Here is a 25,069-nt window from a genome sequence, read left to right as displayed (position 1 = left end):
TAAAATATTAAATAAAGCGGGTGCTAGGATAACCTTATGGGACTACTGCGTCGATGGTTTTCCGGGTAGAGAGAATATCTTTAATCTTCACCTGGAACGATTATCCTGACAGAAATGATTTGATAAGAGCTGTTGGGGCATCGGGAAGACTTAACTGAATGCATTTCGCCACTAAGCCTTCGTGCCAAATCTTGTCAAAGGCTGCAAGCATAGTTCTTTGAGGTCAGCTGATGTGCCTGATGAACGGCTGAGTGTTTGGCGCGGAACCCTAATTGCTCATCGTTGCCTTCGTAAAATCGTTAAGAGTATAGAGAACTGCTCTTTCAGCAAGCTTGGAGATGAAACTTAAGAGGCTACTAGTTCTGTAGTCAGAAGGTGTTTCGACGATTTGCTTGTGGAGAAGATTTTTGAGTTGGACTACCGAGATATTATCGCAACCCGGAGATTTCTTGTTCGGTATCTTGCTGATCATTTGCCTAAATATTTTAGGAGTAACTAGGTGGTCTAGAAGGTAACTTGAAGGTACTTGAAAGTGAACGGAGTTGGCCTTTCCAATGATTTCATCGTTTCCAGCAACATTTATATTTGAGGCAGGAGCCGAAACTATACTCATCCAGACTTGAAATAATAACCAATTATCAAACAATATCCCAACTTGAAAATATACCGATACTCTAACTTGAAATATCCCAACTCGAAACCCTATGGACAAATGGTGTTGTTAGTCCACATACTAGAATGAAAAGAAAAGGTTTACCCTCACTGAGGGTTTGATGACTTCAAAGAACCTTCCCCTGCGGGACCATTCTCTCTTCGGGTGAGTTTCGCCAATCGGCCGACGCCCATTCTAGGCCACGTCTCGGCAGAAACCAAACGCCAAACGCTTTTGGAGTAAATGCGAGAACGCTACAACTGCTGATCGGTCTGCTGAGGCATGGTTATAAATTTATGTTTCTGTTTTTTTATAATTATAATTGTCCATATGTCAAGAGTACAAAATCTGACAAGGACAATAATTCAAGTCGCTCCAGTGATCAGTCTGGGAAGAATGTCTTCTAAGATGGTTTATTAAGGCCGTAATTCGGATTCCACCTTAAGCACTAGGTCCAGTCTAGATAAACCCTAGTTGGTAAAAAGGAGGTTCCAAAATATCAAGAACAGCATTATTTGGATATAAAAAAACTTACTACATGGTAGCAAACAAGACTTATTGCGTGTAACTATTAAGATATGAATCACTAGAAAACAAATAGGCAAAATGATCCTAAAAAACTTAAGATAACTTTATTTGGCAACATTTAGCTTCTTAAATTTATAACTTTTTTGCAATTGTTGTTGCCATCGAAAGTGTATCATTTTTATATAAACATGTGCATGTGTTTCATGTTATTTCGAGTTATATTAAACATTGTTACACATATCTATTGTGCACACTCCGTAGGAAATAGTCTACCTAAGCAACATACATAACTTTCTTCGCAAAATGTAGATTAAATTTTGATACCATTTCGTTGTTGAAGTTAATTAATATGCAATGTATCAATTATCAGTAAATTTAAGTAATATTATAATCCTAGCTACATTGTAGTTTTTCTCCTTTCACTTTCTAATATAGCATTTTTCTCTGTGCAATATGTTCTTATGAAAGCCCTCACCAGGATACCATATCATATTCATCATATAAGACCAAGATTTTCGACGAAGACTTCATTCTGAAGGGGTCCACTAAGGAATTTTGTGTCAAATGTGAGGTGAAAATGTTCGTGTATATGATTTTATTTTTTAGGTGTTCTTAACTTAACGTTCCTTAGCAACATCTTTTAACAGAAAATTTGTATCTATGGGGAAACCGAATGTAAAGTTGATAAACCTTTTTAACCTGAGAAATAATTGTATTTTGTTGCAATTTTATAATTAATTCGCCACAGATGTGGCCAAACCAGTCTACAGAATGTTTTTGCAGGTTTTTTGCATAAATAAAAACAAATTATTACAAAGAAATGTTGGTTTCTGATTCATATTCCTTTTACTAAAACTACTATTACTATAGTCTTTAAAAACAGGCGTCAGAAGTTACAACTACAGTTATACATTTTGTGAGTAACTCCATCCCAAAAGACCGGAACTACGGTCTGAAAATTCTTATTTTATTTTTTCATAAAAAATACAACTGACATCATTCCGAACTCGCCGTATTCGCCTGAGTTAGCTCCGTCTGACTTCTGACCGTTTCCTAAATTCAGTAAATCGCTTTGAGGATATCACTTTGAATCGATTGATGAGTATCGGTAGCGTTTCGTTAAGGCGACAGGACGGTCCTCCTACTACTGCAATACTTCATGCCTGTGATTGTAATTGTAAATGTCTTTAGGCAACAGTCTTAAAATCGGACAAGGACTCAGCATTCTAGGCACGCCAGTAACCAGGCTAGATTGGATTAGCCTCTAAGTTTGTTGCTGGCCAATCGGTAGTCGTAATATTAAAGAACATGGTTCAGAATGTACGTTAAGCAATAGGTCGAGTCCAGATAAACCCTGGTTAATAAAACAGAGAACCTTACATATTTTAAAACAGAAAAGCGAAAATATAATTAATAAAAATATGTGTATCAAAATTAAAATATAAAAGCTACTAAAACAATTTCTCCGAATATTTACATAATTTGCGGTTGATATATTTTTGAATAAACTATAATATATATTTATAACACCTCAATCTGGATTATTTAAGTAACTTCAGTGTTGGATAAATTCATATGCATTTGAGTGCTTTGTTTTGAATAATTATATCTGAATAACCTATATATTTTCGCAAAATTCTCTAGCCGCAAATTTTATCAACATTTTCCCTGACCTTCATTATCTTTCCTTAATTCCAAGAAGAATAAACTAGACGTGGGGACTTATTTGATTATTAAAAATGTTGTGGGATTCAAGGACGTAGAGATTTGAGACACAACGAACATTTTATTTGCTCTAATTTGCTTATTTCAACACAGTTCGTTTAATTTGAAAGCCTCTACATTACAGATAATAACGCAATAAAATGTCCAGTAAAAACAAACTAGACACCTAAACGTTTACGATATTACCCACACTTCTAATTTCACTCCGCACATGCTGCGTTGTTTTTTCCTACTTATAATTCCGGTAATTTTTCTTTTATCTGTAACTTTATTAAACTTACAATACAACGGGAAAATCCTCAATTTAACCTTCCCTCGGAGAACGAATCCTCCAATATTGTTCCTATATAGGGCTGGATAAAACTTGGGTATAAGACTACAAAATGTTAACGGGTTCTAGGAGGATGAAAGTATATTACAACTAATCTTACAACAGATTGTTTTCTTATATGAACCGTCAAACACAGAAATAATTGTGCGCGAATTGGCAAATGTATGTATCTGAATTAGCAAGAGTCTGATTTATTAAATTTTCACACATTGTCTTATTTAAGGGTAGAATGCCGAAAAAATATCGATTCTTTTGCCCGATATATCTTTATTTTTGTTAGCTTGTTTTGATGAAATTCCGGTTGGGCGGCACAAAACAGTAAAATAAACGGATTATTAAAATGGTAGACTCTGAATTCCCTCCGACATGTTATAAGGTAGCACATCTGGCAAATACAATCTTCGAATAACTCTCGCTATTCGCAAAGGTGACAAATTCCTTCTACAATTAAGAACAAGCCGCAATCCGACTTAGTTCCTTCACATTAATTCTCAAACCTTTTTTAAAAAACTTAAACGACCCAAAATTAAAAGCTCTAAAATATCGAACTACCAGATGGAATTCATTATTTATTTATTTCCGTGAAAGAAACATGTCTATGTCTGCATTTTGAATCGTATCCAAATTTTGTTTTGAGATTTCTGTCTGATGATCAAGTGAATTTTGCGCATAAAAGTATAGTCGAAGTAAAGAAATGTCACTATTGTTAAAATAAAGTATTGATGTTTTTTGTTCACCGATATATCGATATTTTTCCTCAGTCGACATCCCTATTATGATAACGTCTCGTATTTGATGGAATCAGATAGGTGTCTTCTATTATAGTGTATAGGTAAATCAGAAGCGGATGAAATATCAATATATCACTTTCGATATTTTAAAAATATGTCGATATCGCGAAACTGCAAACAATATATCGAATTTTTTTAGGTTAATTAAAGGATAGAGCAAGAAAATAGTTAAAATAATTTATACTCTATAAATGATGGAAAATACAAGGGGATAAAATAAGATGATGATTTGATGATGATGATGGAATTCTTCGCGCGAATTTACTCAACAAGCAAGTTTATTTTATTCAGCCAATAATCGTATTAATACACCTAATATATATATATATATATATATATATATATATATATATATATATATATATATATATATATATATATATAATCATATGAAACCATTCTTATCAATGTAGACCATAAAGTCTACACCCTAAGCTAATTTAATAAGGTTTCAATATCACCCGCCCTGTTTGTTAATTATAGTAAATTTCTTTATCAGACAGGGGGCTAGCGAAAAATAATGAAACTCCCCACTTTTCCGCTTTTATGAATCAAGGTCGTAGCGAGAATCTAGTATGCCAGGCCTATCCCCCCACTCATTATCCGTACTTGTCAACTTCATTTCGCAGGGCTGAGGTCAACATGAGCAAGTGGGACCCCATATTATTGTCGAGTGTTTATCAGGATGATACCGAAACCTGATAAAATGTTGTCGTAATTGATGAAATGGACAGATTGTTACTGCTACGCTCTAATTCGAACTAGATCGAACTGATTATTCTGAACCCCTTCTTGATAGCAACGGTGAAATTCCAATGAATAAAACAAAAATATAAGCATTGGTTCTAACGTATTAACATATTAACTTAACGTTAACGTTAGCTTTAACGCGGCCATCAGTTATAATTCTAGTTTCCTAAGAAAATACGTTGCGAATGACTATAATTTTTAAAATATTTAGTAAAAATGCTACATATCAATTAACTAAACAAAAATCTAATATTCATATAATATCGAATTTCCTCAAATTTAATTCATCGAATATATGATTAAAATTACATTATAGCAACCGCCAAACTCTTCGCAATCAAAATACTGATGACCTTCTACAATTTCAACGGGCATTGGAGTCACGCAGATTAAGAAGCCTAACCTTCAGCGCCATCTATGTTATACCTATATACTACCTAACAGCGCTAACAAAAGCTGCGGTTTGTTGTTACAGGGCAATTCATCAAAATTCGAGCCGCTTTCTTCATACTGAGTGCTAAAAAATATTTTCTCATCGCCATAATCACCAGACCGCGTCAACAATGCTTCACGAGGCATACATTTATCGTGAAATATCGAAAAATCGCCTTCGAAGTGTCCGGCAAGTGAGCGCATATGGCCACAGCTTTCCGCGATTTCCTGTCTAGATTATTTGTTTATTATAGAGATGATTCATGCGTACGCTAAAGAATGAAAGAAGTTTGATTTTTTCGCGGATAGTTGCAAAAAATTGATTAGCTTAGCGCTGATAACCGGCCCAAACCGGTCAAAATATCGCAAACCCCTAACGCGGCGATTTTACGCTCTTGACAACAAAATATACTTAGACTTTTGAATTCCATATTAATAACATTATAAATAACTCCAACTATTTTTTCTTATTATCTATACAACATAATACCTTTTTTTAAATAATTCCTCCATTATCTTTTGTCTTATCATTTATTTCCTCTCAAAGGAAACAAAGATTAGATGACCTAATATACAATTGTGTGTCAAAGTTGGTCGAAATGTTTAAAGTGTTTTAGTTGTAATTTTTTTTAGTCATCGCTAAATACATGTATTATTTGATGACTGCAATCTTAACGGTATATGGTTACGAGCACAACATAGAGGTGTATGCAAATAACGGATCACTTAACAAATAGATATAACAAAGTTAACATGACATGAACAATATATTGAATAGTTTTATTTTAATTTAATAATAGAATAGCTATACTTAATGATTTATGTTTTCAGGTAACAACTGGAGAAAATGACCTGGACAAAGATGAAGTCAACATCATTAGCGGTGCTCTGGAACTTCACAAGAAAACAGTGGCAGACGTCATGACCAATATAGAAGATGTCTTCATGTTGGATTATGAAGCCGTTCTTGACTTCGAAACTATAACCGAGATAATGAAAAGTGGATATTCCAGGTAATCAATATATCAATAAACTTAATGTGTTATGTATGTCATATAACTATGAATATATATTTTTAGAATTCCCGTATATGAAGGTCACAGACAGAATATCGTCACCATGTTATATATAAAGGATTTGGCCTTTGTTGATCCAGATGACAACACACCATTGAAGACACTTTGCCAGTTTTATCAGAATCCATGCAATTTTATCTTTGAGGATATTACTTTAGATGTGATGTTCAAGATCTTCAAAGAAGGCAACAAGGGACACATGGCCTTTGTTTCGCGAGTCAATACAGAGGGTGAAGGCGATCCTTTCTATGAAACTATCGGTATTATCACCCTAGAAGATGTTATAGAGGAATTAATTCAATCGGAAATTGTTGACGAAACGGATGTCATCAGTAAGAATTAACTTTGGTCATAAATGCTCCATTACTAATATTGTTTTGATTAATTTCAGCCGATAATCGTACTAAGCGTCGAAGGAAAAATGCTGAAATCAAAGACTTCACGGTATTTGCTGATAAAACTGATAAGAACAAGGTCAGGATGAGTCCTCAACTAACACTGGCTGCTTTCCAATATTTGAGTACCAGCGTGGAGCCGTTCCAAGTAAACGTCATCTCAGAAACAATTCTGAAACGGTTATTAAAGCAAGACATTGTCTCGCACATCAAGAAGAACAAAGACTGGCGTACAGATCCATCTAATGTCATTTACAGCCAAGGCAAGGCTGTCGATTACTTCGTTATTATCTTGGAGGGCCGAGTTGAAGTAACTGTAGGTAAGGAGAATTTGGTGTTTGAAGGCGGACCATTTACCTACTTTGGCACCCAGGCCTTAGTGCAAACGGTAGGAATTGGTAAGTTAGCGATAGCGGAATGTCTTGTTCTTTTTCTAGTTTTTTTTTTTTTGTTATGATTAGAGTCCCCAGCGGCTCCATCAGGTATGGGTAGTTTGGAATCGTTAAATATTGATTCTTTATTGCGCCATACCTTCATACCGGATTATACTGTGAGGGCCTCCACCGAAGTACTTTATTTGAAAATTAAACGCAGCCTTTATCTAGCAGCAAAACGAGCTACCCTTATGGAAAAATCGAAACGGGGCCAAAATGAAACCAAGGAACAATTTGATGAAGAAATAGACAAGGTAAATAGACCTTTCAGTTCCCGACACGTCCCCCTCACCCGTTTATCCTCCCTTAGGTCCTTTCCCATAGCTTAACCGGCAGTTTTTTGAGCGATGAAGAAGACACAACATGAAAACTCTGTTATATTTTACAGTTACTTCATGCAGTGGATGACGACGATATTAGTACTGGAAGAATTACACCGAGAAGGAAGTCGTCGAGAAATCTGCAAAATAAGAGTCAGCAAGAACTAATAAGTCAAGCAGATGCACAGAGTCCCAAAAGTCACGCGAGTCCGCCGCAAAGATTGAGCGTACGTGACATTAATGGTTCATTAAAGAGCAGTCCAGTGGACGACGAACACATAGACAACAAGAGCGAGGAAGTTTCCCTATTACCGAAGAAGTCATAACAAAAGGAGCAGGTCCTGCCCTCACCACAGGACCATGAAAATTGTACTTAACTTACGGGCGTCAGATGTTCTGTCTCCTGACAATCATTCCCCAGTTTGGGAATGATTTTCAGGAAGAGTCCAGGACATCTTCGCTTCGTTATTTTTTTAACTTTTAAGTGTTGGATATTGACGCGGCATTGAATTGCATATACTCATTGTATGCAAAATATAGCGCGCGAATTTGTTGCACTATAAATGTTAAAACAAAAATGTTAAATGTTTCTCCTATATCCAATCTCCCTATTGCGTTCAATTATCATGTGTTAGAGTATCCTAAAAAGGTAAATTATATACATTTTTTTTTAACATATATAAGTTATAATTTGCTTGGAGTCGCAATTCCAAGTGATGGTAATATTCCTCATATCAGATTTATATTTGATTTTTTGGAAAACTCTGCGTAGATAAAATCAATAACTAGCAATACCAATCCAAGCCCGATACATTGTTGTTGTAGGATAGAGATCAACATTAGGTGTTATATCACTGTTTCATATACAGTTTAATGTTGTCAGATATATTTAATTCAGTGCCCTTCGTACTTAACTTGTAGTGATATTTGTGGATGATAATTTGAGTACTTAGATTTTCTGGTTCATCTAAAATAGGGAAATGTTGGTCTCTATTGTTTCTTTTAATATAATTAACTATTTTATTATTTTTATTTGATAATCAAAAATATATATATTATTGCACAATTAAGATTATTTACAGTCTGTTTAAAGCCAAGGAGCTTTTTAGTAGGCTTTGAATATCTTTATTAGATTTAAAACAAATGAAGAGGTAACAGTAAATGATGTTCAACTGGATTCGTATTTTTCTATAAGGTTAGATGTTAGAACATTTTGAACGTGGTTCTTCAGGAACGGCCCTCAGTAATGCGGAATTGTACCTGAAGAATTTTCTATAAGATTATCTCACGTTTATTCAATTACAAGTTTAGTAAAAGTTTAACAAGTTGGTCAATATATAAAATGCGAAAGCTCTCTAATTTTCATTCGCGATCTAAAATAGCTTTGTACTCCTATGACTGTATTGTAAATCTACTTAAAAAAAACAATTTAACTCTTAATTTTTTTCGAACCTTATCATTTACTTAGTGCCAAAAATATTGCTTAATGAGATATGTTCCTTTGTTATATTAAAACAAAAGAAGAACGAAACATCGATATCTCTTTTGTACCCCAATAAAATAAATTCGTGTACCAATGCCTACTCGATAAAAGCCTTATTTAAACTTTCATTGTGATCAAAGATGTTTACTCTTCTTTTCCTTTTATATATATACATATATTTTATTTAGTTTGGCTACTTATACAAAAATCATGAAAAACAATGTGAGAAATGGTGCTTTTTATTTTTGTTGTTATTATATTTAATAAGATGATAAAGTAAAAATAATATTAAAGATATTAAAACTTTTTCTGGGTTTTATTTGTTTGTGGTCTTGGATAAATTGTAAAGTGGAGTTAGTAATATAGTTTAAATGACGATGATTATTATACTAACAACTTCTATAACTATATATATATATATATATATATATATATATATATATATATATATATATTTAACTTTTTAACATTAACAGATAACATTTTCTTGTATGTCAAAGCCAAACTGAACTAAAACACAGAACATACTAAAAAAACTATAGCTCTTATTAGTCTCAACATCAAGGGCAGAGGAATAAACGACACTTCACACTAGTGCGTCATTTCCTAAAATCCAAAACTTGGATAATAACCTCCAAGATGTATATAGACAAAAAATTACGTAGATGGATATTTCGATAAAATAGGTGTATGAGTGCAAAAACAATTCAAATTTTAACGTTTAAATATAAAAAAATGATATTGGGCAAATTAATTACTTGCAGGAAGGAATTTTTAAATTTAGTAACATTCGAAGATATTTTATTTACTTTTGACTGAGCCATCTATTTACTGAACAAAGCAAACTAAGCTGAATAATTTAGGAATATGGTATACATAAAATACTTTAAAGATATGTTGAAATAGTCAAAAATACATGCGGTCACCGAGCCCAACGAATCGGCTCTTCCATTTATCAATGATGTGCGTTTTAACCAATTGTAATAATTTTTTACACTATCCCGAATTGATATTAATTTTTCTTGAATATACTGTTTAGGTATTGTTCGGATAGATTCAAAAAATGCGTTCTCTATTCCTCAGACCTTTTGGAGCTATTGACGCTATGCCATAGAAACAGCATTATGTATTTTCAGTGATGATGGTTCGTATATAAGTGATGTTGAATGCACATAAGTATCTGTGTAATCTAACTAAAATATTTTTATTACCAAAAAGTAATATAAGAATTCGTATTGGCAATTGAAATTATAATGATTTAAAACAAATTGTAACGGATGTGCCAATAAACTAGTAATGCTTCACATTGAGGTCACCTATTGACTGACACTATCACCCAGTTATTATTTATATCTTGAAGACTGTAGCTTGTTTGTTGAGCTGCTTCGAAAATCCGCGTAGATCTCCAGTTCTCCTTCAACATCAATAACTGCCTAAAATTCATAATTTTATAGCCGTAGCAATGATTGCACACAGTTTTAAAGCAGATTTAGATGTAATAATCCTTTTAAATGACATGAAAACTGTAACAGATGTAAACGGAGTCGGATTAAGACTACTTCATACCCTTAGCAAACCACGTCTGTGAGTGCTCCTATTCATAAGTAAACTAGTACCAATTTTTATTTATCGGTATTTTATTTGGTGCTGTGTCTGGTGACCCCCAAGGCGTGATGTTCTAAGCAATTGCTTAATTTGCTTGCATTGGGTGCAAATGCCAAGAACCGGATGAAGTAGATCTTGATTTTAATCCGATAAAAGATTTCTGACTGTGACAATAACAAGACTATTACTGAAAAATACCGAACTATTAAAACTCTGGGAATCATGAACCTATACGAATTTACAAGCCAACGTTTTTTTACGAGATAAAAATGTTACAGTAGGACAAGCTTTTCCCTCTTTAGAAATGTTACTAAATCAGACTACAGAAAGCATGCATTTAATGCCACCTTCTATACTACCACGAAGAATTCAAGGGAAAAACATCCGGAATAAAATTCCATGTATCCAGCTTATCAGCACAGGATCTCCATTCAAACCCAATATTATCCAACTAAACAAGGTAATTAACTTCGTCAACTATCGTATCAAGCACTCAATCTTCATGCAATTCAAAGCACGCACATTCTCACCACTAGTATATTTCAATTCGTGGTCCTAATATACTAGCTATTGTTGGATATATAAATAATTGGGTGGGTGCGCCTACATCTGAAGTCATCATGTATATATGGTTGCATAATCGATATTAAAGTAGTTTCCTGTAAATTATAATAAACGCTACGGCGCATGCTCTGACTAATGCCACCCGGACAGGAATAAGATCCCGCCATCTTGATTAATTCTGTGTTGGGGCTTTGACAGAGATGTTTGTCGAAATAAATAGAGAGTGACTCAGTTGAATCCAGTGTTTTAATTGCCCAAACACCTTCACCAAATCGATTCTACAAAATCGGTTCTAACACTATTTATCCGTTCATAAGGATTTAATTACACAAGATTATGATGGTGCAACGGCGATGAGCGGTCAACATTCATAGAGTATTTTGTATTTATTTATTTCTCTATGGCCAACATTAAAGAAAAAATCTTTTGCTCACTACACTATTAAGTCAGCCAGTTAAATTTAATCATGTCTAAAGATACTTCTACAAATCGAAGTATGCAGCACAAGCGCAATGTTTTGTAGATTTTTTCAAAAATATACAAAACATAAGAATTTCTAATAATTCACCTTAATCCAATACAGCCTACCGTTTTACCGCCTTTATTCGTGGTATATTAAATTATTGGATCTTTAATTTATGCCTGATTATCAGACAACATATGTTACTCCTAAATGACGTATCATACATGTAGAATATATCATTTCAACCATATGTTTTAATTAAATAGTTTTTATTTCCATACCTAGCGTTAATGTTAATATACTACCACTTGAGATCAATTATTACACATTTCTGGATATTTATTTACACCTTTTAAACAAATTCGACAGAAAGAAATCAAACCTACCCTTATTAGAAACATTTAGAACGCAGTATTATGCTTTCCATGCTATATATTGAAAAAAGTTTATCCCGTAAATACATGTTTTTGTAAAAATGTAAAAAAAGTTTTACGACGGTTGTTGTATATTAATTCGTAGGTTGCAAAAGCTAAATTGTATTTTTATGCTCAAGTAAATAAATATTTCGTTTTTGATATGGTAAGGTCTTCCTATGAAACTGAATTAAACAGAACACAACTTAATTCTCCAAACACCGTCTTAAATAATATACTTTTTTACTAAATTTAAGAGGATTCGTTTAGCCAAATGTGACGTGAAATACAACTATAAATTTGCTGTCAGTCAAAACCCATCAAATAATGAGACATATACTATTTTTTACATTTATTTTGATCTTTTTTTCTCCTGTTCTGTTATTCGGAAAGACTAAACGTCAGAAAGAGGTAGCCCCTCCTCAAATTAAACCAATACCCTCGCAAAACTGCGACGAGAACTGCATGTGTCTGACTTGTAACTACACCCTTCCAGACCCAAAGAAAATTATTAATCCTTATCGCATGGAGTTGAAGAATTATGTACCCCGCAAGCCTTTTGGTAGTTTTTGTATTAAATGCGTCGCTTGCCTTGCTGTGGCACGCCAGGTTCAACTATGGTACTGGGTGAACATTATTAAAGTGACTATTTATTTATAGATCGAAAAAATAATTAGAAATCTCAATTATGAATGTGAGCCAGAACCATTGAAGAAAAGTGTTCTCACGCATGTCATCATGGACACAGTAAGGAATTTGTGTAGCTCAGGATTTAAAAAGTATTTGACTTGTTTGAGAGATATTCAATGAGAGAAATAACTGATTTCAGTTTCGACCTACGAGAGTATAAAAACAAAACGATTTTAACTGATGATTTTCGATGCAGCCGTCATGTAGAAACTAATATGGATGGTAACTGGACGAAAAAGTATTGTTCTATTAATTTTCTTCATGTTTTTTTCACTTACTTAATGCTGAAACTTAATTGAGAAAAAATCTTTTAGGTTACGGGAGTTGTGCCAATTATATATATCAAGAATTAATTTACAAACTATTGGCTTTACTATTCTAGATTCATGTGGAAATATAACTGATACCATCTGCAGGTATTTTAAAAAGTCTATTTCACCATTGATAAAAATTAGTTATAAAGTTATGATTTATAACTTTTAAAAGTTAACTACATAAACATAATTTTCAGAGGTAATGGAATATTTAGAGATTGCTTTTCAATCCATTATGAAAACCAGGAGACTGATCTGGAGTGTTGAAAATTGAAACAAAGTGATTTTGTAAAAACATTAATTTATTATAAGTACCCTTCTAAACATGTGATTTATAATTTATTGAGAAAAAAAAAAGAACTGTAGGTTTTTTGAATAAAGAAAAGTGAACGTAAAAAATCTAATCTTAAAATTTATAAATTGAAATGATACTCCTTTAATTGTATAAATAATAAAATGATTATATATCATTTCTTTATTAAAATCAGTATTTTGAAGATTTAACTTATAAATGCGCTCGTTACTTAGATCAAAAACCTCAATATGTAAGGGTATAAGGAGGATTTCAAGGTAGACCTAACCTAAAAGTCTTTTTCATGTTTATCTTACAATTTCACAGTTCCTGGTGACTCATTGCTCTGGCTTGCGCTTTCACTCTCTTCTCATATTCCAAACGGTTCTGACAGTAAATTGTGTATGCTTCAGCTTGGGCAGGATCCTTTACATTGGGCTCATTAAGGAGATCTTGGATCCCTTTTAACAGTAGGAATAAAATAACATAGATATAAAACATAGGTACTTTAAAATGTAAAACAATTAAAAACATTTACTCACCCAAAAGAATTTGTTTTATTGTAATGGCAGGACGCCAATCTTTTTCTTCATCTAACAAAGATAAACATACAGTTCCAGAGGGATATACATTTGGATGAAAAAGAGGTGGTTCAAACTTGCATTTTGGTGGGCTGGTTGGATAATCTATGATTAAATATATTATAGGAATTATATTATCCAATAACTTAATTGTACCTTCTTTAAATAACATTCTCAATTTATAATGTCCTTCCTCCCATGGGGTGCCCTTTTTTCCAGGTATCGAGCATTCCCAGTTCATGAGATTTAAAGAACCATCTGCGTTTTTAGAGGGGCGTGCTACGAACCCGAAGGGGTGATCTTTGCGCCAAGCTTTCCGTTCCTCAGCTAATCTACCAGCAGCAATGCCAGACATCCTGAAATTCAATAACCGGTGGCAATATTTAAAATGACTGACAACTTGTCATCCACCAAATCACAATCTGAGAAGTTAAAACCGTCCCCAGAGGCAAAAAATAAGAGTAAACCACGAAAATTTACACTTAAAACAGAAGATACATTAATATCTAACAAAGAAGATGCAGGAAATCCCGAAAATCACAGCATGGAGAGCTTTTACTCAGTTGAAAATAGTCCAAGCTCCTCCCTAAATGCTGAAAACAGTTACACTAGTGCAACATTATGTGAAACTACTTTGAAGAATACTGAATCTCATAAAAAATAACACCTTATTAACTAAAAGTGTGTATACGTACGTCCGCCATATATATTTTATAACGACCCTGTTTAGGCATTAGATATTTTACCGCGAAATGAATAATGTGTTACTTCCTTTTATTTATTTTACTTTAGTAAAATACGATTTTGGTTAATAATTGTATTTGTATTTTTTGCTTACCTGTTTGTGTTTGAAAGCTTACTATCTTATATATGCAAACTTTAGAAAAGAACTTTTTCGTTTTTTTTTTTCAGAGTGAGGTTAATGACGGTAATTATAGGTATCTACAATATCACTGTCATCGTAAAGAAGGAATTTATTATATAAAAGTATTACATTAAAACTGTGTATATATAATTATTAGACATCAAAAATTACGTTTTATTAAGTTAAATGATTCATAATATATTTAGCTCAAATATGCTAAAGATGTTATTTTTAAACTTATTTATTGGTATTTTTATTAGATGGCGCCAGCAGCGCATTAATTATTATATAGCATAGAATATATATATATATATATTAGCATAGAAAATTAGAGTACTGCATATTATACACCTGATACACAAAATATACAGAATTTATTTGTACTAAAAAAGAGTAAAAACATAACAGTTGAAAATAAATGAAATGGTTGATAAGCAAATTACAATTCAATTTTTTCAACAGTACCCATTTTAGGATTAAACTTTCCTTGATAAATTTTGGATTCTATAGTGACACTTTCACATAGCTCTTGTTCAATTAAAAAATCCTTAGCTAGCCATGCTTGTGAACCATCCTTAAATAGGAAAATTGCTCTGTTATCATCAACTAAATATCTGAAATATTATATATAATTTACATGAGTCAAATTGAAATAAATTTTGTTACATTTACCTTTCAGCTTGTATATGACTGTTCCAGAGACTAGTTTGCCAAAGCTTGGTAATTTCTTCTGTTTTATCTCTGCTTATGTCACCAGCCACTTGGACAAAAGTCATTAGAGTCCTGCCTTTTTTTGTTTGTTGTAACAATGCTTCAGGATTGTTTTGATCAATTTTTGTTAAATCAATATTCGGCATGGGTCTCAAATGTTCAGGAAGTTCATCTGGTTCAAGAGGATCTTCATCTTCCTAAACATAACTAAGCATAGAAATTTGTTTTCTTATATTAATTCAGTTTTGTACCTCCCATTGATCTAGTAGTCTTTCCATATCAGCATCTGTATAATCCCTGATATCCTTTTTTGCCCATTCTGGCTTTTCCTTTGGTTGTTTCAAATATACTTTAGATATACATAATAAAATTATCACACTAATAAAGAATTTTTGCATTTTTTTTAATATTTCTTATTCGATGGAAACGTAACCTCACATTTGCTACGTCATCACAACAATATGAAAACCTGAGAAATTATGCAACCAGCAAAACGCTTTAGTTGCTACTATATCAAGATAAGGATGATATACAAATAATTTCTTATCAGTTTGATTTGTAACGAGTAATTATACTATAAATAATAAAATTTTATAAATTAGTTTGCTACAGATATTATCATTAGTGTATAAAAATATAAATGTGTGAGAAACGATGAAATATTTCTTATGCTTGCAAGGTGCTGCGATTTGTATAGTCCACAGTTGGATATGTTGGTGCGCTTGGTTTCACTTGGTTATATTTATAGTCGCTTTTTGTTACACTGCTTAATTTTGTGTTCTCCTTTTGCACTTTTTTTCGTCGAATTTCTAGATATGTGAGAACAGATATTCCCAATATACATTCAACACATATCAGGATGATCAAAATGATCCTAGATACAATTTCCTTTGTAAAAATCCATACTAAGATGCCGGTAACCAAAATGAAAACTATAAGGATAGCCGTTATGATGACAGTCCACAGGCTGGGTTTATCTAAATGTCAAAAGTCACTATAAGAAATGTTCTAAAACTATTAGGAATAATATGGCTTACCCAAGTACGTTCTGGTTGCCATTTTTTACCACACCTTTCCGCGGCCACTTGATAACAGCGAAAACATGATTACAGTCTGATCTAATAACATTATATTCCTTATCAGAACAAGTCATAGATTACAAATATTCGCATCATTTGAATGAAATTATTTAACTTTCATTGCCACTCATTATTAGAAATATATTAATAAGTTTTACTAAAAGTATTGCATGAAATATACTTTCATACACCTTATTCCATACTATTTTCTACCAAGTAATGAGTAGGTTTGCTTACGCTAATAAATCGCGAAACATGTTCTTTCACCTTGAGGTAAACCAATTTGCTCGACTACAAAAAATGAAAGCTGCATTAAGGCGATGTCTAATATATGGTAATTAAAGATAAATGTATTCTGTTATAATGTTATTTATGAGACTTTTGAATATTAATTTATTTATTTTTAATATTTGACCTAATTATTCTTTGTCTTCCGTGTATATTTGGTTGCATCGATGCTATTGTTGTACGGTTTGAATTTATAAATGGGACAAATAGTATAATTTTACTGCATATGTGATAAGATAGGATATTTAAATTTTGATTTTAATTACCTAACAATAAATATGCTTCCATAAGAAAACAAAGAATAATGAGCATATATAGAAAAAAATGAGCACGAAGGCTCTCATATGTCAATTTTCAGTCAAGTTCATTTTATTTTAGTACAATATTTTTTATTTTCTTTATACAGTATTTACAGATAAAAATCTCTGTGTTAAAAGCTTGATAAAATGGATGTAGATAAAGCCCCCATCAATAGAGTAAATTATATAATTTTGTTCTTTTCTTTTATTTATAAACATAAAATTCGGTTATTAGGCTCATCAGTTAGAACGGAAGGCTCAAAGTTTAAATCGGCACAAGAAATATGACCAGGCAATTGAGGCCCATAAAGAAGCTGCCGAACTGTTTAAGGCATGTATGGCTTTAGGAAATAATCAGATCATGTTTGAATCAATGCAGTTGCAAAGGGAGTGGAATGAAAGGCAAATACGTTTATTAGAATTAAAAAAAGCTTACATGGAACGCGTGGAAAAGGAAAAGAAGATGAATGGCATGACACCTTCCAAAACTCCCCAAAAGGAGGCAGAAAATCTAGAGGCAAAAATATTTCTTGCTATGGAGACACATGACTCTTTAATTTATTATTTGAGCAACAAAGGAGTAGCAACCAATGATAAACAGACTTACAGTACTATTGAGGAAGGTGATGAAGGGTCTGTTCAATTGGTTGGTAATAAACATCCAAAAGATGAAGCTACTGTGATTGAAGAGTTGAAAGTGCTTAGCGGACAATTAAGAGAATCTGTGCATGGTAATTGTAGGTGAACGCATGTTAAATATATTTAGTTAATAATTTTTTTCAGGTCTTTTAATACAGCTTGATGATAGAAATAAGGAAATTGAAAGTCTTAGAGCACATATTAAACATTTAGAATTAGTAAGATCATCTAAAAGTGAGAACGAAAACAGCAGTTTAATATCCTCTACTGAATCAAGTGGTGGGACATCTCCAAAATCAAATCCTCCGGCAGAACTTGATATCCCTTCTCTAAGTGGTTTACCCCAATTGGAGCTTCTACAAGTTCCAATGTATGATATGTCAAACCTGAGACAATTTAGTGTGTCTGAAGTTAGCACTAAATTGTTGAGGAGAGAATGATGACTTTTATTAGCCTTAATATTTTTAAAGAAAGAACTAATTGACAATATCTGTTTTTGTTTATGCGGGGGATTTATTCTTTATACCAATTTTTTGATAAGTACAAGAATCTATAATAATGTTTAATTCATTTCATAAAATAATACCAGCATTGTTTTAGAGCATAGTTTAATTAAAAAAAAGTGAAAATAAAACTAGTGGTTCATTTTTTACACAACTTTTACAAAACGTAGGCTTATATTCCAGATAAGGACACATTCATCAGTGTCAAAGATTTAACAATTGAGTATTTTATATAATATATATATATATATATATATATATATATATATATATACATATATATATATATATATATATATATATATATATATATATATATATATATATATATATATATACTATAGTCCCTAATATTTATCCATCTCTAACTTATATTCAAAATTAGGGATAATGTTGTAAATTTACTAATATAATCTAAATGTGTTATACATTTTTGATTATTTCTTTAAATAGTACATGGATAATATTTATGGATTTTGTATTTATATACATATGGGAATAACAGATAACAAGCTTATACTTATATATTTTGTCCTCTTTGGTTATAAGTAGATATTAAGAATCAAGGTACTTCTGTTAATGGAATATTTATTTTTACTGACTATAGGTAGTGACATCAGTAGATATGTTTTGATACCCAACAAATAAAATTTTCAAGAAACAATCCCTATAACAAACATATATACCTTTTTTTCTTGGACTAGAAAAAATAGAGGCTTATCACATTGGCTCTGTATCTATACAATAGCAAAATATAATTCTGGATATACAATAAATCTCTTCCTAATGCGCTAATTATACATTCTTTGTACAGGATAATACAAGGGAATAAACAGTTTGGTATCAAGTTAACTCACAACAAAAATCAAGGAGTGTATGGTGGAGGTGGTAGTGAGTAGGGTGGTGGAGGTGTGGGGCTTTGAAAGTGGTTCATATCATCAAAGCCATCTATTAAACATCGGTCATCATCTTGATGAGGGGATTTGTATGGCAGAAAGAGACTAAATAGGAGACCAACAGCTTCTATTCCTCCTAAGATAAAATTGATTAATTAAATATGAAGTAATATATAATCGAAGAGTTAGTACTTACCTGCAAAAGCAACTAAATAAAACCCAAAGCCATAAGACACTTCATAGTAACTTTTGGATGGTTTATCTGCAATACTGTCTTGGAGAAGTACAACAACATAATATGACATAGTAATAATAGTCATTACAAAAAGAACTAAGGAAAGATAAATTAAAATTAGTTTTTTAATATTAGTTAATTTATATTTTGAATAATTTAAATGCTTTACTTACTTGTTGCTGTACCTGCAACAGAATATCTTCTAAACATTCTATAGATAAGTGTTCTAGGGCCAATGATGTCTAAAAAGAATCCCATAAGAGAAAATATAATGGCCATAAAGCATAACAGTATTATGATTCTCATTATGTTAACAATGGTGGAATCAATACAGTCATACACTAAAAAAATAAATATCAAATTAAATTTCATAACAAACCAAAACAAAACATACAGTAATAGTTAATTCCTTTGTCAACATATCCAAACCAAAAGAATTGTCCCATAGTCAAGTATGGTATACAAACATCTCCTGAAATGCTGAACCATGTTAGATCAACTAAAGACATACTGATGAGTGTAATACTGAACATGTGAAAAGTTGCTGATATAAGATTTCTCTCATCATCTTTCTGGTAAAATAATTCTTGTACATTTCGCCAATTTATTTGGCACATAATGACTGTAAATATCACTGTTATCAGATTCCAAACTAAATTGCTTCAAAAGTGGATATCTCTGTCACTTAAAACGCAAAAGTAATTAGTCCTTATTGAAATTTGCGATATTTTGACAATAGATTTATGCAATTGGTGAAGACACAATTTGGCTTTCTTATTGTTGTCACTGCACGAATACGGTTTGACGCATTATGACACTGGTTCGGTAATTAATACTATAACGCCCATCGATTTATATATATTTTTAAACGCTCTACGCCAGTGTATTGTTAATACTTTCCTGGCACCACAATAGAACACATTTAATAGAACTTATTTTTGTTGACATTCGGATAAATGACAGTTCTCAATTCTTCTTTGCCGTAATATGGCTTGGATTTACAGTATATTCGAATAGATACAGTTATTAGGAATTGGACCTGGTTTTTATTGGACAATGGGGTTTTAATATTTAAATTGGTATTGGGAAATATAGAGTTTATATATTTTGTAATTAGTATTAAGGTTAGTCTTTTAAATATTGGCATTTTTGGCAAGACTGAGAAAGTTTTCTTGTTTCCTTATTTATATTGTCTTAGATAAAAATACAGGAGTTTCTTTATGCAATGTGAATTAAGACATCGCTGTTGGTGTTACAGTATAGTTTAAGCGCATTTGATGGGTTGTTAGCATAGAAAAGATGGTTGTTAGATTTGAAGTTAAATATATAGGAATATATATGAATGCTATTTTAGAATGAACTGTGTCCAAAGTTTGTTTAATAATGAATTATAATGACCCAATGCTGGGCCTGTTCTCGGCCCGTCGATTCAACCTTTGGTTAGAAATTGTAGTTGTATTACTTTACTTGCTGTCATCTAATTGGCTGGGGATGTGAAAAGTAGAGGTTATGTCAAAAATAAATCATTTTAAGATTAAGCCAAACGTGATAATAGATAACCGCCGCTATCGATTTAGGAACAAGTATTTTAACTTATTTTTGTTTAATTCAGTACACATTATACCAAGCGCTGGTGGTTTTTGTGGTTCAGGTTCTACTATCGTAATGTCGACTGAAAATGCAATTTAAACGTGCAGTTCGATAATATTCATTTAATTTTGGCCAATAGACGTTTTAAGAAGGTAATATTATGGATTTTTATTTTATTTTATCATTTCATTTAAATATTATGCAAACAAGTGATATCTTTATTAGATAAACCTGCCAAGCTTACTTATGTCTTGTTTTGTATAATGTAATGTGATTTTAATTCTGGCAAATTGATTACGATTATGTATGAGAAAATATTCTTGTCATTCAAAGTAATAAATGCATTAAGAATGACGTTTTGTAGTGACGCGATAAACAATGACGTTACGTAGCAAAGGCTACTTGATGTTGATGTTCGCTTTCTCAACCTTTGCTCTCGTATTATAAATATATATTTGACGAATTCCTTTGTTGCTGGAACTTTTATCGAAAAAGTCGATGCTATTTAATGTCAGAGCGTTGTCCGCTATTACAGTTGAACAATGGGGACACCAATGGTGACCAGGTGTGCGATATTGGTGTTTTTGGGGTTGATGGTGGTGTGTTCACGCGCCGACGAGGACCGGGAGGAGGAAAGGTTGGTTGCCGAATTGCAGTTGGATGATCTGGAATTGGCCGATGCCTGTCAGGATATGGCCGTTGCGAAAAAGAACGCTTTTGTTACAAAGAGCTTTCAAAAAAAGGTGAGTTAATGTGTTATTGTTTTTGATATAAGAAAAAGTAAATTTTTAAATTAATACTATTTGCCTGTTATTTTCTAATACAATAACTATTTAAATTTGAAGTAAATATTGGTCGTTTTTGATTTGCCTATAAATTAAACATCATATTATTCGACCTTATACTTGAGGTCCAGAATAGTCTCATAAAAATATGTTCAAACCGACAAATTACTAATCAATGATCTATTTTTATTAGTCATACTTTAAATTTATATAATGTTTTTAATTACATTTCCTTATCATTACTTTCAATAATTAAGTTTTCCAGTGCAGCAATTAATAAAATTTAATACTAGTTTTAAACATTTAATGAAACTAATGTATTATGCAAATATTGGCGCGGATTGTTTCTTATTTTATTTATGAAATATTACATTGACTTATTAAATGTATTACTATTAGTGTTTTTTTTTCTCAGAAAAAAGCTTCATTTATAAAAATTATGAAAAGTAATTCTTTGATATCTTCATAATTGTTAGAGGGTTTGGTTAAAAGTGTAATAGACGATATTAAGGGGATCGAGTGGAGTCAAATTCGGTAAGTAAGGCAAAATGCGTGGTCTTGCTGCAAAATAACTTTTCTGTCTCGTTTTTTGTCCACTTTTTGATTATTCTTTAGTTCAAGTCGATTAATTGATTATAGTGAACGGTATTGATTGGCCCACTTGATGATACATCATCATATACAACATCCTCAATATTGCGTTCCAAGTCTTTTGCACCTGGCGTAAGAACAATTAAGTATTAGCTTTAGAAACTTAGCCACCAGAAATACTATGTTGAATAAGTTAACCATCTATTCGTCAACAGTGAAACGAAAAATTCGTCGCTGTTTTAATGTTCAACCATTAACAAAGTCGATCTAAAATTTCATGATTAAATTACATATATTTTGAATATTTTAAAGAAACAACCATTAAAGCGTTTTAAAATGTTATATAGGTGTTAAGATTGTAACGAAAACATATTCAAGTGTGACTTTAAAATACATATTGAAGAGGCCAGAAAGTGTTAGTTTTTTTGGAACGCTAAGGGTATCTTGTTCGTAGATTGTCTCCAAACTGTAAAATAGTAAACTTTTGTTATTGTAGCTATCTTATTATTATAACATTTTAGGTTAACTGAGCGTTTTCTTTTCTTTATTCTTAGAAATAAATCAGGTTTACAGTAGAAAAAAATCATTTCTATCAAGTGTACTTCCTTTAAAAAACATATTTGGACTTGCTTGTCTATTCTTTTTGGAGATTCTAATTTGGATAAAACAGTTTCTGCTGATACCAACCCAAGGATGTATATTCCTGAATCCATGAGTTCTAATAGATATAAAAAAAAATCCAAACTGTCTCGATTAAACAGCATTAAGCCAATATATTTATTCAGATAATTACACTTTTTTTTTCTTTAATGAAATGAACCCTCAGGTATTTATTAAATTGAGGATACTTTAACACTATAAGTTTTGGATTTTTAACATTGCCAGCCATTTTTTAATGACAGCCAAATACTTCTTCGCGCGAAAACGATTCTGCATTTTTTTACTCTCTGTGCATCCGAGTACACAACCCTTCCCAGATTGTACAACAAACGTACCATAGAAATGAAGTGAGCCAATCAGATCCCGTCGCGGCCTTTAGCATAGCGATTAAAGCAAGTAATAAATTAAAAGTAGCGAGTTCTAGGTGTTGGACGTTGCGAAACTTTTTCCCAAAATTTCCTATACAGTTAAATCTCTGTTTCTCTGTGGCTCACACTTTGACAAAATGACACATACTGAAAAGTGAAGCCTCTTAGCGTGAAGTTAGTTGCAAATGTACCCGACAGGATTAATACACAGTAACATCATCTGTTGTAAATGATGCAGAACTCAGTGGATGTCCAAATGAGGTGCGTGAGTTAGCTAACATCGTAAATATATCAAAATAACGTATTGGTTTTATATTATATGAGCATTTGACTCTGAGAAATCTCTGTTCAAAGTGAGTGTCGCGTTTGCTCACCGTTGACTCAAAACAAAAACAAAAGAATTGATGGTTCTGAGCAGTGTTTGGCCATGTTTAAACGTAGCAAACCGGAATTTTTGCGTCGATATGTGACAATGGATAAAACAGTGATCCATCACTTCACTCTATAATCAGAACGGTCGTCATCTGAGTGGAGAGCAACTAGTGAACCTCGAACTTGTTATTGAAGTCGGAAATTGCAAAGAAAAGACCGTTTATGGCAAAAACATTGTTTCATCAAGACAACGCACAATGTCAGAAGTATATTAAAACAATGGCGAAACTACATGAATTAAACTTCGAATTGTGACTACTGATTGTTCGCAGACCTTAAGAAAATGCTCACCAGTAAGACATTTTACTCGAATGGAGCATGGGCTCCCCGTCGTGCTCTAACTCCAAATTGTCTCAACCTTCTCCGGCGAGCGATTAACTCATGTACCGCAAGCTGCGTGGTGTAATAACGACGCCACGTCCTTGCCTGGCTCTTGTGCCTCTTAACGGTGTTACCGGTTACGGACACCCTCCTTACTAACACTGAGAAGTATCAGTTAGGGTCATTGATATCAGGTCATTGATCAGCTGATAGGGTGGGGCTTATTGGGTAGTCCAGAGGCAGTCTCCACATAACCAGTCCAACTCGCTTATTCCTGCTGGTCTTCCCTACCAGGTATCCGTAACAGGACTCCCCAATACGGTTGCACGCCAAAAAAAAAAAAAAAATCGAATGGAGAGGTATCGCTGAGACCTATTTTAAATTTAATTAAATTTAAATAACAAAGGATAAATCGTTTTACAAAAGTGGTACTGGAATGTTAGAGCGGCGCTGGAATGATAGTGTGGCTCCTGATGGAGGTTATATAGATCAATAAAGTCAATTTTTAATAAAAAAAAAACTCGTTATCTTTGTTACATTCGGGACTTCGAGTGGTCGTATAACATAAGCCATATCTTTTGATGAATGTCAATAATTATGAGTTATCCGATATATCCTTGCATCACTGTTTATGATGGTAGAAACCAGATAATAATGAGGAAAATATTGTGTTCAAAAAGAGCAGGAGACATTTATTACAGAATAGTACAATATTGTTTGCCTGATGTGTTCAACAAAGTTCCAAGAAGTGAAACGAACTATGTTAGATATTGGGGCATTTATTTAGAAAAAAATATTGATAACGCTGTTAAGTTTCATTTCTACAATTCATAAATACATCTCGTTCAATGCATCTATACTATAGAGGAAGAAAGTTCTGTTGAAATGTGTAATACAAAAGTTCTGAAAATTTCCCAAGCATTGTAGCTTGACTGGTACGTTATTATTGATTTCAATGATATTTTTAA

General features: G+C 32.4%; 7 protein-coding genes across 10 annotated transcripts in view; 4 read left to right on the top strand and 3 right to left on the bottom strand.

Moving 5' to 3' along the window:
• Positions 1-9,223, top strand: part of uex (metal transporter uex) — a 29,029-nt gene extending 19,806 nt beyond the window's left edge. For all 3 annotated transcript variants that reach the window (XM_076401491.1, XM_076401493.1, XM_076401494.1), the window contains exons 5-9: positions 6,041-6,222; positions 6,289-6,617; positions 6,677-7,078; positions 7,142-7,368; positions 7,503-9,223. In XM_076401491.1, the coding sequence (XP_076257606.1) occupies positions 6,041-6,222; positions 6,289-6,617; positions 6,677-7,078; positions 7,142-7,368; positions 7,503-7,760 (1,398 nt within the window). In that variant the 3' untranslated portion in view covers positions 7,761-9,223. The remainder of the gene's footprint in view (positions 1-6,040; positions 6,223-6,288; positions 6,618-6,676; positions 7,079-7,141; positions 7,369-7,502) is intronic.
• A 3,066-nt stretch (positions 9,224-12,289) lies between these two features.
• LOC143194778 (uncharacterized) lies at positions 12,290-13,436 on the top strand. The gene is made up of 5 exons (XM_076401471.1): positions 12,290-12,571; positions 12,623-12,741; positions 12,792-12,890; positions 12,967-13,068; positions 13,164-13,436. The coding sequence occupies exons 1-5, from the start codon at positions 12,290-12,292 to the stop codon at positions 13,231-13,233; spliced, it is 672 nt and encodes a 223-aa protein (XP_076257586.1). The 3' UTR covers positions 13,234-13,436.
• On the bottom strand, positions 13,248-14,817 carry lwr (ubiquitin conjugating enzyme lesswright). Its single transcript, XM_076401474.1, has 4 exons — positions 14,678-14,817; positions 13,996-14,195; positions 13,801-13,944; positions 13,248-13,719 (listed from the first exon to the last, which is right to left on the bottom strand). Exons 2-4 carry the CDS (start codon positions 14,192-14,194, stop codon positions 13,580-13,582), a joined length of 483 nt encoding a protein of 160 aa, XP_076257589.1. The 5' UTR covers position 14,195; positions 14,678-14,817; the 3' UTR covers positions 13,248-13,579.
• Positions 14,818-15,061: 244 nt separating this feature from the next.
• Positions 15,062-16,593, bottom strand: boca (LDLR chaperone boca). Its single transcript, XM_076401473.1, has 4 exons — positions 16,453-16,593; positions 15,667-16,392; positions 15,377-15,612; positions 15,062-15,318 (listed from the first exon to the last, which is right to left on the bottom strand). The coding sequence occupies exons 2-4, from the start codon at positions 15,811-15,813 to the stop codon at positions 15,144-15,146; spliced, it is 558 nt and encodes a 185-aa protein (XP_076257588.1). The 5' UTR covers positions 15,814-16,392; positions 16,453-16,593; the 3' UTR covers positions 15,062-15,143.
• Positions 16,594-17,070: 477 nt separating this feature from the next.
• LOC143194777 (nuclear receptor-binding factor 2) lies at positions 17,071-18,354 on the top strand. Its single transcript, XM_076401470.1, has 3 exons — positions 17,071-17,258; positions 17,317-17,812; positions 17,865-18,354. Exons 1-3 carry the CDS (start codon positions 17,229-17,231, stop codon positions 18,158-18,160), a joined length of 822 nt encoding a protein of 273 aa, XP_076257585.1. The 5' UTR covers positions 17,071-17,228; the 3' UTR covers positions 18,161-18,354.
• LOC143194779 (transmembrane protein 127) lies at positions 18,312-20,312 on the bottom strand. The gene is made up of 4 exons (XM_076401472.1): positions 19,749-20,312; positions 19,528-19,695; positions 19,316-19,450; positions 18,312-19,255 (listed from the first exon to the last, which is right to left on the bottom strand). Exons 1-4 carry the CDS (start codon positions 19,969-19,971, stop codon positions 19,089-19,091), a joined length of 693 nt encoding a protein of 230 aa, XP_076257587.1. The 5' UTR covers positions 19,972-20,312; the 3' UTR covers positions 18,312-19,088.
• A 266-nt stretch (positions 20,313-20,578) lies between these two features.
• LOC143194776 (angiotensin-converting enzyme) overlaps positions 20,579-25,069 on the top strand; it is a 38,003-nt gene continuing 33,512 nt past the window's right edge. Inside the window, exons 1-2 of one of the 2 annotated variants that reach the window (XM_076401468.1) lie at positions 20,579-21,096; positions 21,480-21,687. In XM_076401468.1, the coding sequence (XP_076257583.1) occupies positions 21,487-21,687 (201 nt within the window). In that variant the 5' untranslated portion in view covers positions 20,579-21,096; positions 21,480-21,486. Of the gene's footprint in view, positions 21,097-21,347; positions 21,688-25,069 lie in introns of those variants that run through there. The other variant, XM_076401469.1, reaches the window with a different exon arrangement.

This window comes from Rhynchophorus ferrugineus, unplaced genomic scaffold (assembly GCF_030347505.1).
Source record: "Rhynchophorus ferrugineus isolate W39M unplaced genomic scaffold, kcgeb_rfMv2 rfM4, whole genome shotgun sequence".
Lineage (NCBI taxonomy): Eukaryota > Metazoa > Arthropoda > Insecta > Coleoptera > Curculionidae > Rhynchophorus > Rhynchophorus ferrugineus.
The sequence above is the reverse complement of the archived record's forward strand: the minus strand, read 5'-3'. Positions and strand labels throughout refer to the sequence as shown.

Bases quoted from the DNA above. Each gene is read 5' to 3' on its own strand.
- LOC143194778 (XM_076401471.1), top strand. From the start codon at position 12,290: ATGAGACATATACTATTTTTTACATTTATTTTGATCTTTTTTTCTCCT. The intron at 12,742-12,791 runs GTATTTGACTTG...AACTGATTTCAG, and splicing joins TGTAGCTCAGGATTTAAAAA to TTTCGACCTACGAGAGTATA. The intron at 13,069-13,163 runs GTATTTTAAAAA...CATAATTTTCAG, and splicing joins ATAACTGATACCATCTGCAG to AGGTAATGGAATATTTAGAG.
- LOC143194779 (XM_076401472.1), bottom strand. From the start codon at position 19,971: ATGTGCCAAATAAATTGGCGAAATGTACAAGAATTATTTTACCAGAAA. The intron at 19,696-19,748 runs GTATGTTTTGTT...TTATTTTTTTAG, and splicing joins CAAAGGAATTAACTATTACT to TGTATGACTGTATTGATTCC. The intron at 19,451-19,527 runs GTAAGTAAAGCA...ATCTTTCCTTAG, and splicing joins TGTTGCAGGTACAGCAACAA to TTCTTTTTGTAATGACTATT.
- lwr (XM_076401474.1), bottom strand. From the start codon at position 14,194: ATGTCTGGCATTGCTGCTGGTAGATTAGCTGAGGAACGGAAAGCTTGG. The intron at 13,945-13,995 runs GTACAATTAAGT...ATTTAATCATAG, and splicing joins GAGAATGTTATTTAAAGAAG to ATTATCCAACCAGCCCACCA. The intron at 13,720-13,800 runs GTGAGTAAATGT...TACTGTTAAAAG, and splicing joins AATAAAACAAATTCTTTTGG to GGATCCAAGATCTCCTTAAT.
- boca (XM_076401473.1), bottom strand. From the start codon at position 15,813: ATGCAAAAATTCTTTATTAGTGTGATAATTTTATTATGTATATCTAAA. The intron at 15,613-15,666 runs GTACAAAACTGA...AGTTATGTTTAG, and splicing joins GACTACTAGATCAATGGGAG to GAAGATGAAGATCCTCTTGA. The intron at 15,319-15,376 runs GTAAATGTAACA...ATAATATTTCAG, and splicing joins AGTCATATACAAGCTGAAAG to ATATTTAGTTGATGATAACA.
- LOC143194777 (XM_076401470.1), top strand. From the start codon at position 17,229: ATGGATGTAGATAAAGCCCCCATCAATAGA. The intron at 17,259-17,316 runs GTAAATTATATA...TTCGGTTATTAG, and splicing joins ATAAAGCCCCCATCAATAGA to GCTCATCAGTTAGAACGGAA. The intron at 17,813-17,864 runs GTAATTGTAGGT...AATTTTTTTCAG, and splicing joins ATTAAGAGAATCTGTGCATG to GTCTTTTAATACAGCTTGAT.